Source organism: Geosmithia morbida (genome assembly GCF_012550715.1).
Source record: "Geosmithia morbida isolate 1262 chromosome Unknown scaffold_0, whole genome shotgun sequence".
Taxonomy (NCBI): Eukaryota; Fungi; Ascomycota; class Sordariomycetes; order Hypocreales; family Bionectriaceae; genus Geosmithia; species Geosmithia morbida.
In genome coordinates, this window is record NW_023336187.1 from 2294213 (window position 1) to 2307883 (window position 13671).

At 54.8% G+C, this 13671-nt stretch overlaps 4 protein-coding genes across 4 annotated transcripts; 1 reads left to right on the forward strand and 3 right to left on the reverse strand.

The window, feature by feature from the left end:
• Positions 1–725: 725 nt before the first annotated feature.
• On the forward strand, positions 726–1620 carry GMORB2_0696 (uncharacterized protein; the record flags this gene model as incomplete). The annotated part of the gene is made up of 3 exons (XM_035462681.1): positions 726–733; positions 951–1154; positions 1323–1620. 3 exons carry the CDS (start codon positions 726–728, stop codon positions 1618–1620), a joined length of 510 nt encoding a protein of 169 aa, XP_035325611.1.
• Positions 1621–2582: 962 nt separating this feature from the next.
• On the reverse strand, positions 2583–7458 carry GMORB2_0697 (glycogen debranching enzyme; the record flags this gene model as incomplete). Its single annotated transcript, XM_035462682.1, has 3 exons — positions 2583–2681; positions 2766–7161; positions 7229–7458. The coding sequence occupies 3 exons, from the start codon at positions 7456–7458 to the stop codon at positions 2583–2585; spliced, it is 4725 nt and encodes a 1574-aa protein (XP_035325612.1).
• A 1279-nt stretch (positions 7459–8737) lies between these two features.
• On the reverse strand, positions 8738–9462 carry GMORB2_0698 (ZnF C2H2; the record flags this gene model as incomplete). Its single annotated transcript, XM_035462683.1, has 2 exons — positions 8738–9091; positions 9172–9462. 2 exons carry the CDS (start codon positions 9460–9462, stop codon positions 8738–8740), a joined length of 645 nt encoding a protein of 214 aa, XP_035325613.1.
• A 2733-nt stretch (positions 9463–12195) lies between these two features.
• On the reverse strand, positions 12196–13422 carry GMORB2_0699 (putative amidohydrolase; the record flags this gene model as incomplete). The annotated part of the gene is made up of 3 exons (XM_035462684.1): positions 12196–12861; positions 12996–13173; positions 13256–13422. 3 exons carry the CDS (start codon positions 13420–13422, stop codon positions 12196–12198), a joined length of 1011 nt encoding a protein of 336 aa, XP_035325614.1.
• Between the last annotated feature and the right edge of the window lie 249 nt (positions 13423–13671).

A 13671-nucleotide genomic window follows, 5' to 3' on the forward strand; every position in this document is an offset into this window, starting at 1 on the left:
AATTCCCCCAGCCCATTCGAATTCTCCAGGTCGGAGTCTGGTATAGTCCGCATCCAGCACCAAACCGTCCGTCTGCCTCTCTTTCTCCTCCTCCTCTTCTTCTTCAAACTCCCAACCTCCATCGCCCCGGAATACCTCGGTCGCCAATATCTCCTCGACTCCCTCGTCTCCTTTATCTCGACGACCGAAATCAGACGCACAGCTTCGCTTTCGCTATCGTTTAGAAAACAACAACAGCAGCAGCAAACAACAACCGGCTGCCTCGGGACAAACATATCCCCTGTCTTTTCTCTCGCTCGCTTTCGGACGAAAAAAAAAAACCATCCGTCGTCGCTGTCATACCAAAAAAAAAAAAGAGAGAAACCCTCCCATCTCGTTTTTCCAACCCGACCGTCTCTCTCTTCAACAGAAACCGACAATCCACACTCTATCCGACCGTCGAAGACGAAAACAGCAGATACTCTTCAGAGAGACGTAGCCTCCTCCTCTCCTTCCCCAAGGGTCTCTTTTCCCAAGGGTCTCTTTTCCCCAGTAAAGAAACCCCTCCCAATCGAGCGAGGGCTCCCTTTCGAATCCCTGTCCCTGATCAGCGCGTGCGACGACCGCACCGCAATTTAATACGTCACAATGGGTATGCCCTCACCCCGACCATCCCTCTGATCTCCTCACGGCCTCGGGAGCGGAACGAGAAGGAGAAGAAGAAGAAGAAGAAGAGCTCGGGAACCATGAGGGTGTGATCGATGACTGATCCGATGATGCTGACCTGACCTCTCCTCCCCGACAGCCGAACCGACGACAACCATCGTACCCTTCTCCAACACAGCCATCCTCCCCTCCTGCGCCGCCGGCTGCGGTGCCCTCTACGATGCCAACGGCGCCTGCGTACCCCCGGCCGTGCCCACGGACGCCGCCACCACGGCCTACACATCGTGCTTCTGCCTCGACACGAGGGTCATCGCCCTCTCCACCGCCACCACCGGCGTCTGCGACGACGTCTGCCAGGGCGCCGAGCTCAACTCGGTGGCCACCTGGTTCAGGAACATGTGCAACGTCGACGACGCCGCCAAGAACACAGACACGACCACCGCTACCGCTACCGACTCTGCCTCTGAGACCGGCTCTCACAGGAAGAATACCGGCGGAGGCGGTGACTGGTACGTCTTCTTCTCTTTCCTCTCTTCTCTCTTCTCTCTCCCTCTCTCTCTCTCTCTCTCTCTCTCTCTCTACACATCTCTCCATCCCCCTCTCCCTAGTTTCGTACCCCTTCTCTCCCCTCTCCCGAATGAAGAGCTCCTTCTCCTAATACCACCCTCCTCTCATAGGCTATCTAACCACTGGAAATGGGTCATCATGCTCGTCGTCCTCGTCGTGGCCATCGTGGGCATCTGGGTGGGAGCATGCATCTTCCGTCGTCGCTACCTCAAGAAGAAGGAGCAGCAGAAATTCACCCTCAAGAATCCCGGCGGCGTCTCGCCCGAAGGAGTCGTTGGCGCTGCCGGCGCATCAGGAACGCCAGGCGCCGCCGGCCCCGACGCTGCTGCTAGGCAGTCTACCCCCGCCCAGAGTGGTGTGTCCTCTTCTCCTTCCGAAAAAATTCGACGATGGACGGGGAGGTCTTGAGACGCAGTGGTCTCTCTGTTTCGTCTGTCTTTTCTTTTTATTATTTTTTTTCCCTTTCTTTCTCTGCTTCAAAGATTTCTTGACAGAGCTACGACTCGGCGTTTTCCTGGAATTCTTTTCATCACTCTATACTCGACTATTTCCACAATCAACTTCCAGGCCTTCATTTGGCATGTAGAAGAGAAAAGAGAGAGAGATATATATACATATATTTCCCTCCCTTCTTCCCTCATATCCCCTTCCTACTTACTGTCTTCTTTTTACTTTTGCTTTTCTTCGTCACCTCTTGAGCGTAATTCATAGTCCCAGGCTTCCCTTACGGCGTTTCGTGGACCCCAAAACGTTTTCTCTGTTTATTTTCCTACTGTTTCAGCTTTGGGCATCAAATCATGGGATCGACGCAAACGGTGGTCACCACCGGGGGGAGGAGGAGGAGCGGTGTTCCGTCGGTCTCAACCTTTCTTCTGGCGTTCTCTTCTTACTCCCTTCTTCCTTGTCTTCTTACCGCTTCTCTATCCGGCTTTCCTTGCTTGCGAGTATTATAGGAATCCAGACAACTTTCTTCATTACCGTCACCGCACATGTTTCATTTCCTTCTTCCAACCTTGAACCTTGGCCGATAGACACACCGCGACTTCCATCAGCTGTCGTCGGTCCTAGTTTCGGTGCTCGAGAGATGGGCAAATCACCCACGGTGAAGAGCGGAAATATCAATGCCAAGTCCAAGACATGTAATGGAACTGAGACGGTCATTTTTCGCCCATTCCCACAGTCTTCCATGTATTACAGTGGGGAAAGAGACAAAAAAAGAAGAAGCAAAAAAAAAAAAAAAAAACAGCGAGACTCGCATCGTGCAATGATACGCCGTGTTCCATTGCAAATGACCATCAGGTGCTAGGTCCTCCATTTTGGAGATACGCACATCCCGCATGCTCCGCTCTCCCTCGACACACCAAGCTGAGCTACTGCTGCTTCTTCATCGTCACCTCATCTCCCTGCTCCGTCGCTGCGTCCATGTACAGATCAATCAGGCACCCTGCCGACCAGGCTTGTGTCGGGCTCTAGAAACACACACCCGGGTTAGCCAAAGGACACACACGTCTTCGTAGACGGTCCACGCGTAAAGGGCAGTGCTTGAAACGTACCGAATCAGGGCAGTGCTCCCCGTTCTTCTGCGTCAGCTCCGCTAGTCCTGCCCACACGCTCTCCTTGATCATCTGCTTGCAACCGGCCAGACGCCTCGTCACTTGCTGGAAAGCTTCGGTGCGTCCCGCCACCGTGCTCCTCCTCTTGAGGTCAAACTTGAGAAGTGCGCGCAGGAAGAAGCCGGTCGGCCACAGCCATTCGGGTCCGGAGTGGTAGTTCCTGCCCTTGCTCGTCGCAAAATCGGTACTGTCTTCGCTGTTGTTATAGTACGGCCTGTAGCCGTAGTCTTCTGGGTCCAGCGTGGCCATGCCTGTCGGTCCTCTGAGGGCCTTGTCCGCGATGCAGAGCGCCTCGAGGGCGTGATCGGGGTCGAAGAGATCCGGAGCGACTGCCATGGCGATGGGGAAGTTGCACCGAAGCTGGTAGTCCTCATATTCTTTGCCCGACTTGTACAGGTCCTTGTAGATTCCGCGCCGGTGCACGACGGCTGGGTTGATGTCGTACTTGCCGTCATCGTCAGGTGACGCTGGGACGAAGTAGCACCTCTCAAAGTTGGCCTTGATGCGGGCGGCCCAGTCCGACAGGGACACAGATGTGCCCTCCGCTGTCCTGACGTCGCCGTAGGCATACCGGCCCTGCCTGTGAAGCTCCGACAGCCACTGGAGACTGCTGTATAGGAGCCCCGTGATCTCGACAGCGGCGCCGTCGCGAGGCGTTCCTGGGATCCCCTTCGAGCCTGCCTTTTCGCTCTCGCCCATCTTGTCCATCCACGTGCCGCAGTTGAACTGGTTGCCACCGAAGATGATGCCCGTTTCCCAGTCAACCTTGATCTCCTGGTTGAAGCCTTCGTCCCGCATCTGCGAGTCAATCTGAGGGCCGGCATTGGCCTCCCTGTACTTCATCCCAGACGCGTGCCTCTGGAGTGCCTCTTGGATGATGTCCTCAATGGTGCTCTCCTCCGAATAGGCGCGGGGGTCATCAGACGGGAACCAGGTGTCATCATAAGGCAGGAAACGTCTCGGGACCTTTGTCTGGAGCAGCTCCGTCCCCTCCGGCGCAAGCCTGACATAGTCCTGGATGGTTTGGATGTAGAACCAGATGGAGTCGCGGGAGTTGTAGCGCGGTGCATCGCCGCTGCTCAGAAGGTTGGGGATCATGCCGTGCTTCAAGACGCTTCCGAAGGCGACGATATGTTCCTTGGCTTCCTCGAAGCGCCCGGTTCCGATAAACAGCCCACGTATCGAGATGAAGACGTCGCGTCCCCAGCAACGCGCCCAAGAGACAGCAAAATGCGGCAGTCCTGCAGCAATTGACGGGACCAGTTCCTTAGGCCAGAGAGAGCCGGACTTTGCGTAGCCCGTCTGCTGCACGCCGACGAGCGCGAGCTTCTGGAGGAACCACTGGCCGTTCTGGATGTGCGAATTCATGAGTTGGACTGCCCTCCTGGTCGCCGCAAGGTATGCCGTCCGGAGAACGAGGCCAAAGTAGCGCGGGAGGAGGAAGCTAGGGGTCCGTTTGATAGCATGGAAGCGCATCTGGAGCCACTCGGCAGGCTCGCTCAATCTCCTGTACTTGTCATCCTTGCTGAACTGTTCCAAGCGGCCGGTGATGTAGTCCAGCGCCCATTGACCGTCCCGGAGGTTTTGGCAGAGTGGGTGAGCTAGGTTGTTGTCTCTGATGATGGGTTCCAGGACACTCCACCACCCCTGCAGGCCAGCATATACGAGCTTGCCATGCCCCGGAATGTCGTAGACGCCAGTGCGCCCGCCGCTCGAGTCCAGCTCTTCGGCCTCGCATCGATATAGCAGCAAGTTGAGATCGATCAGATCCAGCTGGCTCATAGCCGCATCCGCTCCAGTGGTGACATAATTATCCAGACCAGATGAGTGTTCGGCTGTGGGAATCCAGGATTCAAACAGAGCAATGCTTCCAGGTGGGAATTGGCTGGGAATCGTAATGGTAGTGTCGTCCCCGTCGGTCTTGACTCCGATTCCCCCGACATCAACCACTCGACTCGGGAGACCCCGCAGGTATTCTTCATCACCCAAAGTCTTCTCTATCGCCTCTGGCGTGGAGTCCACCTCGAGCTTCCAGCTACCAATGTGCTTCACCCTTGTTCCCGTGAGATGGACAGGGTTGAATGCTCCGTTCCCATCACCATAACCGGGGAAAGCCGTGTGTGCGATGAGGAAATACCCCTTTCTCGACTCGGGATGAACTCGGTGGACGGTGATGTACTGATCCTCGTGGTGTATGTGAGTCTCATCGTATCCATCCTTGCCCATGATGGTGTGAATTTGATTGAAGAGCTTCTTGATACCGCCAATGCCGTTCTCTCCACCTCCAATCTCCACCGACTTGGAGCTTGACGACTGTGAAGTGTAAAGCCTGGTCTCGTTGACGAGGTCTACAAGCTTGGGGTAGATCTCATCGTATCCCATGACACTGCCTGTCGCGCTCGAGCACATGTTGACGAGGGCCGCGTTTGGCAACGTGTCGCGGGCATCTCGCTTCTGGGCCGGTGTCTCATTGTCGTGCGTACAGTCCATGAAGAGGGCGTGCACTGGCGTGGGCTTGATGGTGCGGATAATCTCCCTGGAAAGTTCACCATTGGTCTCCTTGTGATCGACCCCGTTTGCACTGGCACCCGGCCCAGTCCGCGAGTCCGATTTGACGACTTCGTCCACCTCAAAGCTCCCGATGGGACGACCACCGTGCCTGTGTACGAGACGGCTGAGTTCGCCGGTGCTCCACGCCTGCATGGCCTCCCGAATAAGCGAGCTTATTCCGAGGCGCTTGACAAAGAGATAGTCCATCTCTTCGGAACCGGTGAAGAGCTCGGCGACGACGTAGAGGTTGGGCCGCACTCGGCGGGCCTCGTCTAGGATGTGCTCGGCCACATGCATAGGGGTGGAGTGACAGTTGTCGATACGCAGGCCGGCAAAATATGTGGCCAGCATGCGCGCATACTTGGTCATATGCTCCCATAGGAATGGGCTGTCCCGAGGGCCTGATCCATATCGGAGTTTCACGCAGTCACCCCATATGATGACCTCACGTCTGAGATAGACGCGTACGTCCGGGCCAGCGTGGTCGACTAAGGCGTTGCCGCCCCAGACCCAGCCGTTGTTGACAAGAGCCAGGTCTCTTGGCGGGTGGTTTGCCGTCCTGTCGTTCTTGGGGAGACGTGTGAAATAGGACTCCGTCAACGGGTTCTCAGCGGTGACAGGCCCCATCTTGGGGCCGTGGTCGTCGAGACGAAGATATTTGATACGATTGAACGTCTGGTCCATGATCTCATCCGCATCGCTGTCGTATTCCTTGTAAAACGGAAGGTTCAGAGTCTCCAGGATCTCAACTGCTCTCCCGCGCACGGAAGCTTCGTCGGGCGAACCAGAGTCTGGAGCAGCAGCGTATTTCCCTGCCATCAATGCGAGAACAGTCGCAAACAGGCTCGGTTCGATGCGCCGCCGGAACCTCTCACCGAGCCTGTCGTTTCCGGTAAGAGCATACTTTCGGAGGAAGTCGACCTGCGCCTCCAACGTACCCGCCTCGAGGGCGGCCTGCCTATCTGAAAAGTCGGAAATGTCTTGCGTCGATCGAGTCTTTCCAGCAATCCAGCACTCGACGGCCAAATCGGCATCTCGGTCCACATTGAGCACGTAGTATTCCCAGAGGCGTATCTCAGCGAGAACATTACTCTTCACGGCCTCCATGATCTTGATGAGATCATCAGTAGATCTGATGTCGGTGGGGAGGCCGAGAGATTCCAGCTTGGAGCTGAGTTCGATGAGCTTAGTGTCGAGCTCATAGGCCGATTCGAGCCAGGGCGCAGTGTTGAGATTGTATCCAGCATCGGGATGTTCCTCGAGCCAACGGGTGTTGTTGGCCGTGTGGTTGAGGACAATGTCCGTCAGGCTCAGCAGCGAGTGATTCTTCTCAAGGCTCTCTACCATGAGCTTGGCATCCTCCTCGCCGGCGGGAAAGCAGGCGGGGTCCCAGCCGAGCTGGTCGTACAGGCTGTACGGCGAGTTGGACGAACCGCGGACCTGGAGCGGGGTGAAGTGTATCATGTTGTACCCACGATTACTGATACCCTCGAGGTGGCGCTCCCAGTCGGTAGGGTACTTGCCCATGAACTTGCTGATGACAGAAAAGATCGAAAGCGCCGGGAGCGGCAGCGGGGAGCCGTCAAGCTTCAGGCGCGGCGCGACATCAATGTAATAGAGGGGCGTCTGCTTGAGAGAATCCTCGGAGATGGCACCGTCCGTGTCATCATCGGAAAGTTGGGAGCTCAGCTCGGGAAGCTCGGCGTAGGTTGTGTAGAATGCGTAAGCTCCTGCTTCGTAGATGGGAATTGACACCTCTAGAGTGCGATTGAAATCCGGGGAAAGCCTGGGGTAAGACGGTCTTTAGAACAAGCTGCATAGGGATGAAAGCTGAGATGATGATGGCTTCTTACTTGTACTCCCTGAACCTGTCGCGGCGAAACTCGACATCTCTGTCGGGGATGTTGACCCAAAGACTGCCATGACGACATATGGAGGAGGTGCCCTCGATTGTAAAACGAACAATGACGGGCTCATCCCCACGGGGCGCAATGTAGATGTACTCGCCCGGGACCTGGGGCGAGCCATTATCATTGAGAGGCAGCAGATAGACGTCTTTAGACATGATTGTTCGTGGTATCATGCTGAGTAGAATCAGAGCGGGCAGTCGATTCTGAAGGTGGGTGGCCCCGCGCTTAGCCTGAGACACGAAGCCCAACTGGGGGTGGTCCGACTATTGGTGCGTTGATGTGACGGGACCGCCGGAGGGACAGCACGGATTTCGAGGCTGGGTGGGTTTTTTACTGCTGTAATATTATCATATGAAAGCGAAGGAGGGGAGCCAGATAAATCGGACAGGAGCAGGCACAGATGAAGACTGACAAAATCAGGAACCAAGACAGGTAAAAGTATCCATACTAGTGATAGAGAGATGAAAGAATAAAAAAGAATTAAAAAAAAAAAGGCAGACAATGACAATGGCGTGTACAGAAAGCCGTGTGACTGACTAACTGACAACAAAAAAACAAGGTAGGTGCGATGGACAAAAACGGGCGACTAACCCACTCACACCAATCCGGATGTTCTTTCACGTTCGCGCACTCTTTTCCCACTATTTATTACTACGACACTTGGCAGTATTACCTCCTCTTCCATGCAGGGCATAACATGTTCCCAGATATCTCTCTTCCAACCTTCTTCTCAGCTTACCTCATGCAAGATTTGAGCGATTATCCCCCACGGGCCACTGTCCGATTGAGCTCAACCAAGCATGCGGGCCACCCCAATCGCGATCCCCAGCCTCCACTTCGATCCACATTGGGGAACGTGTAGTGATACTGAGTCTGCGGGTGCACGTTGGCGGGGCAAGCTGGCTGCTGCCCGGCGAGCTGTCGTATAGACAACACGAGAAGTCTGCGGAGCAGATGAGACGGCGAGGACTATCTACCATATGATGCTTGCTGAGAGGAAATGAACTTCTACTCTGCTTCGATACTGCCTTGATTCTCTCCCTTACTCTGTGACGTCACGGAGAAGCGTCTGAACGCAGCCGTGGAGCCATGATGCTTCCCCACCTGCATGCCATCACCTTCCCACACTTGACCACACCGGCTGCTTGCCATGATCAGCAAGCAGGCCCCTGCTGAGCTCAAGATCCACAGGAACCAAACGTCGAAACCGTTGTCGACCCCTATTTCTCGTCTTCCCCATCCCGTCGATTGGTAATGAATACCATTGCCGACGATGCCGTTGCCAACAACACCAACCCCCCCCCCCCCCCCCCCCCCTCGCCAGACCACCGACGCAGATAGGCGGCGGTAAGCAGTATTACTATTACTCTCTCCTGACAATTGAAAAGGGGGCTTCGAGAGTCGACGCCAAACCTTCACACGTAATTAGATTGTTGATATTAGCTATCGGAGTCAGATATCCACGATGGCCGAGGTGATGTTGTTCTCCAACACCGCTCGAAACCTCCTCCACCGATTCCACGAGGGACTCTCTTCGCATGCAAGGCTCTCGACATGCTGCAGCAGAGCGCTGATGGCGAGAAACTCGCAGTCGCAAGATGGGCAATTGGCATGGAAAATACCCCGGAGGTAACTGCAGTTGAGTCCACAGGACTGCTCGGCTATGCGATTGATATCGTCCCTGTCCACACCAGCTCCGAGACAGGCACCGGGCTCGAGGTGGAGGAGAATGGCCGAAAAGGTTGGGAAGCTTCTGCCACATCCACCAATGCAACTCTGGTCCCTGGGCATGTGTGTCTGGGCATGCTGCAATGAGGGTTCAGACGTCAGATATCCGACGGAAGTACCACTAAGACTGTAGAGAGAGGAGGTGCAACTGCTCGTACCTGTCTGACAGCGTTGGGGGAGCTGAAGTACCGACCGCAAACGCCACACATGTTGTGCTTATCCACGTCGTGGCGCCTCAGATCCTCGGGTCGCCCAAAGAACCTGTCACACGGGCTGCAGTAGTTGTGGATGTCTTCCATGTGACCATCCAGCCCTTCCTGGGAGGAGAAGTCATCGTCGGAGTCCCAAGGGCACTCATAGCAGAGGAAGTGATAAGGCGAATCCCTCTGGTGCTGACGCAAGGCGTCCGTGGAGCTGAAGCCCCTATCGCATCTACCGCAGTAGGGCATGGCGTCGACTCAGCACAGAGCAGGAAGGGGAAGGGGTCTGATGTCTGCGTCTGTCGTCACTACAGAGTAGAATCCACCAGTCTGCGTGAGCCGTGAACAGACTAGGAGGAGAAAAGCAAGGCAAGAGAAGAGGGGGGGGAGGGGGAGCGAGGGTTGAGCCCGATGGAATTACCTACTTACTACGTACACGTGACAATCATGCCGGTTACAGAGTACTGCTACTAGATTCATACAAGATACTCTACCAGCTTTACTCTTCTACGGACTTCCATTGTCTTTATTGGCTGTCGTTTGTCTTCCCGTCCGAACCAAGGGGCCGTTTGAGGGGTCCCTATGTGAAGCCCCTCCCCTGACCGTGAATACCAATGGGAAACAAGAGCGGATAAAACACCTGCAGCCAACAGGGGACCCAACAAGGAGGCTCACTTCAGTATCGCGGGGCTCAAAGATTACTCCGTACATGATCACGTATGCTCGATACTCCCGGCATATTCCATGTCTTTCTGCTCGGGTTTGTTGGCCTTTCACGTCGTTTGTCTCCGCACTTTTTCTAGTCTGCGATTCACGAATCTTATCATTAGAGTAACATGGTTCTTCTTCTTTCATGACAGGCCTCTTGTCAGCCTTCCCTCCGGGTATGGCTCTCTCCATGCCATTCTCGGAAGAATACCGGCCAGCCAGCCACAATCGACGATATACCATTCGCTCTGGATGTAGGTACCCTTGATCAGATGCGTACCCCCCGGACGAGCTTCACCAGTTCGTCTCTGGTTTCAACAGCTCGTTCGAGGAAATTTCCGCAGATCAAGTCCCGGTGTTTTGAAGAGGTGAATACCGCCATCCAGGGCCACTCGAAGATGGACACCCGATGAAGGGCCGGAGCGGGAAGAAAGAAGACATTCTCCCCAGGCCAGACACACAAGATTCAAGATTCAGTGGAGAGGTGGAGGCGGGCACGCTTACTATAGCCAAGGAGATCTGGTTAAGATAAAACGGCCGTAGGACTACGACGCACGCTGAAATTTCTGCTATCACGATACGCTTTTCTAGAGACATGGGGACTGGACCACAAAGCCAAGGCTGATGGTGAGCTGCTCACCCCATCTGTACATGGAATAGGCAGAGGGCACCCATCGATAATGCTATCCCTAGGTATATCCAGTAGGTAACCCGACCAACCAGCCAAGTACGGAGATAAACTCGAGCCATTTGCTCCGGAATCCATTGGCAAAGTTGTGTACCTGAGACACACGTATCTCAAAGGACTCGTCGTCCAAGTAGAGGACGCCCTGGACGATACGAATGGCTCTCCACCAGGTGCTGACGACAGTCACCTGAAGTGCAAGGCGAAGCAGATAACCGGTCAGTACATGTTCACCTGCCACATCCCACGAGAGTGTAGTGGTCCAACAGCTTTCGCTGTGTTCCAGGTATCCTGCCGACTCACAGGAAAGACAGTATGGCCCTCGTACTCCTCCATTAACGCCTGGTCAACGGCAACCCGTAGGATCGTGATCAGTTCGGCCGTTGCCAAGAGGCCGTGGATGAATGGATCTCTACTGGAGAGAAAGCATGAGACATGCGGTGTCGAACGATCGAGAGCGGCAAGAAGGCTCCCATCGTTAGTGTAGCAGTAGGTGCAGATTCTATGAATGGCAATGACCTCCCATTCGACCTTGTTGCCGGCGGGGTGGACACGTCTGAGATGCTCCAGATTTGTCCTAGGACCCCGAGTCTTGGTTAGCCGATGCCGCACAGCATAGACAAGTGCTACGCGTCTCAATGTTGCCATCAATCCTGCCTACTCTTCGATCCGCCTCGGACAGAGCAAAGGCTCCGGGGAAGCACCGTCGATATACCGCCAACAGCCACCAGCGAGGTACGAGTGGATGAACTTGCCGAGAAACTCGGCTTCTTCTTGGGCGTCGCGGAGATGACAATAATATACTGAATCCGTATCTACAAAATCGTAGGGCAATATCCTCTAGGCCTCTTCGAGCGAGAGCATGTGGATAATATAATGCGGCTGAAGCGGATAGATAAACTGTTGGCCAGCCGCCGGTCTTCCCGTTTCAAAACCGAGCGACGTCATACGAATCCCGAATGTATCTCGGAGACAATCAGGATCGATGTAGATGTTCTCAGAGTCCCCCAAAGGTTCTATATATCTGCGAATGATCGAGTGGAGTTTTCTTTCGCGCTCGCTGCAGGATTGGATCCGCTGGCTGATTTGAATTCCATGGTCTCGGTGTGTGTCGGGTAGGGGATCCACGCCATTGAAGGGCGCTTGGTGAGAAGAATGCTGAGACATTGTGGCTTCTTGTGAACTATGTATATTTGTATCGATGGGTAGATGTGTTTTTCAACATCATAGCGAAGATGTGAAGGCGAAAATGAAAGAAAAAAAGAGACGTGATTCCAACGGGTGGACGATGAGAGAAAGTCTGACTGGTGGGTGGCACCTTCTCCTTGAGGCTTTCGTAGATGTATGTGCATGTACGAATATGTATTATGTTGGCAGGAGCGGGAGAGATGCCATGTCACCCCTTCCTAGTCGATGCTGGATTTCCAAACTACATTCTATCCACGATGAAGCACATTGTCGTTTCCGTCCTCGATAACCATGTTGCATGAAGGTTCGAGTTTATTCGTCCATGGGTCGTCACCAAGTATGTAAGTATATACCCTGTTTGGCATTATCAACAGCCTGTCCCTATATCCATACATGCACAATCAGGGATCGCTGGCGTAGTGCACCGGGCGAGCAGCATACTTGTTGACACGGAGGCTGAGCTGGTCGGGGCGGCAGTAGTGCCCGACGACATCGAGGTTTTGCTTGGCGAAACGCTTGACCGAGAGGTCGACCTCGGCGACGAGGATGCCCTCCTCACCCGGGTCGAGGCGCTTGACCAGCTCTTTACCCCAGGGGTTGTAGATCATGCTGAAGCCACCGTTGGGCGCGGCGTGGCTGGTGGCGTAGTTGAAGTCCTCGATGCGACAGCGCTTGAGACTCTCCTCGGACATAACCTGGCTGGCGACGGCGACGAAGCAGGCGCCCTCCAGGGCAACAGATCGCGAGAGGTGCATGCACACGTCGTCGGTGATGTGGGACGGCCAGTCGGCGTCGGCTTCACCGTCGTCCTTGGTGGGCGTCGGCCAGACAGGCGGCCAGCTGGCAACGTGGATGTCGACGTCCTGCTCGTACTCGTAGTAGCGCAGCAGCAGCTGCGTGTGCTCCCAGCAGTTGAGGCCGCCGATCCGGACAGAGGGCAGCTTGGTGCTCGGCGCCACCGACTGCAGAGACTCGCCCTGGCCGTCGCCGTAGTATGCGCGCTCTACGTGAGTAGGCTTGATCTTGCGGCGGTGGTGGACAATGACGCCGTTCTCGTCGATAAAGGACTGTTCCACCCGTCAGATTTGATTTGGGGGGGGGGGGGGACAGAAAAAGGAAGAAGAAGAAGAAGGAAGAAGAAGGAATAAGAAGGAGAGGAAGCAGAATATATCCGGCTCATTTCTCGATATGCGTGGCGTACCTGAGCAATGTATAGTGTTCCCCTGTACCGTTCACTGTATCCGAGAACGACGAAGACGCCGGCCTCCTTGACGGCAGCGCATATGCGCTCCATCTCGGGAGATTCACGCTCCATCGAGTTGCGGAAGTATTCGTCCATGAACTTGCCATTATCGATCGGGTTCTGGGCCCAGATGCTCCTTTACACAGTCAGCACCCGGTGTCGGAGCTTCTAGTGCCATCTTGTCATGGAGAGAGAGAGAGGGGAGGTGGAAAATTCACCATGGATATCCGGGGATGAAGACCTCCGGGAAACCGACAACCTGGGCTCCCTTGCTGGCAGCCTCCTCGATCAGGGAAATGGACTTGACGATACCTCCTTCTAGGTCATTCCAGACGGGCTCGGCCTGGATGGCGGCGACCTTGACTTTTTGACCAGTAGTCGACATGGTGATGTTTGATGTACGATTTGCTTCTTGGGGGGGGCTAGTGTGAAAGATGTTGTGATGTTGTGATTATGGTGTGATGATGCCAAGATGTTTTCAAGTCTAGGGAGAATGGTCATTCTTATACAACTCTCGATGAAAAGAATCGTTCAACCGAAGCGTCGTGTTTCGCGATGGTAACAAACATTCATTCATCGATCGCACCACCCGGACCAACACTTTCCTATCGCCAGCAACAGCATGCATGTTCAC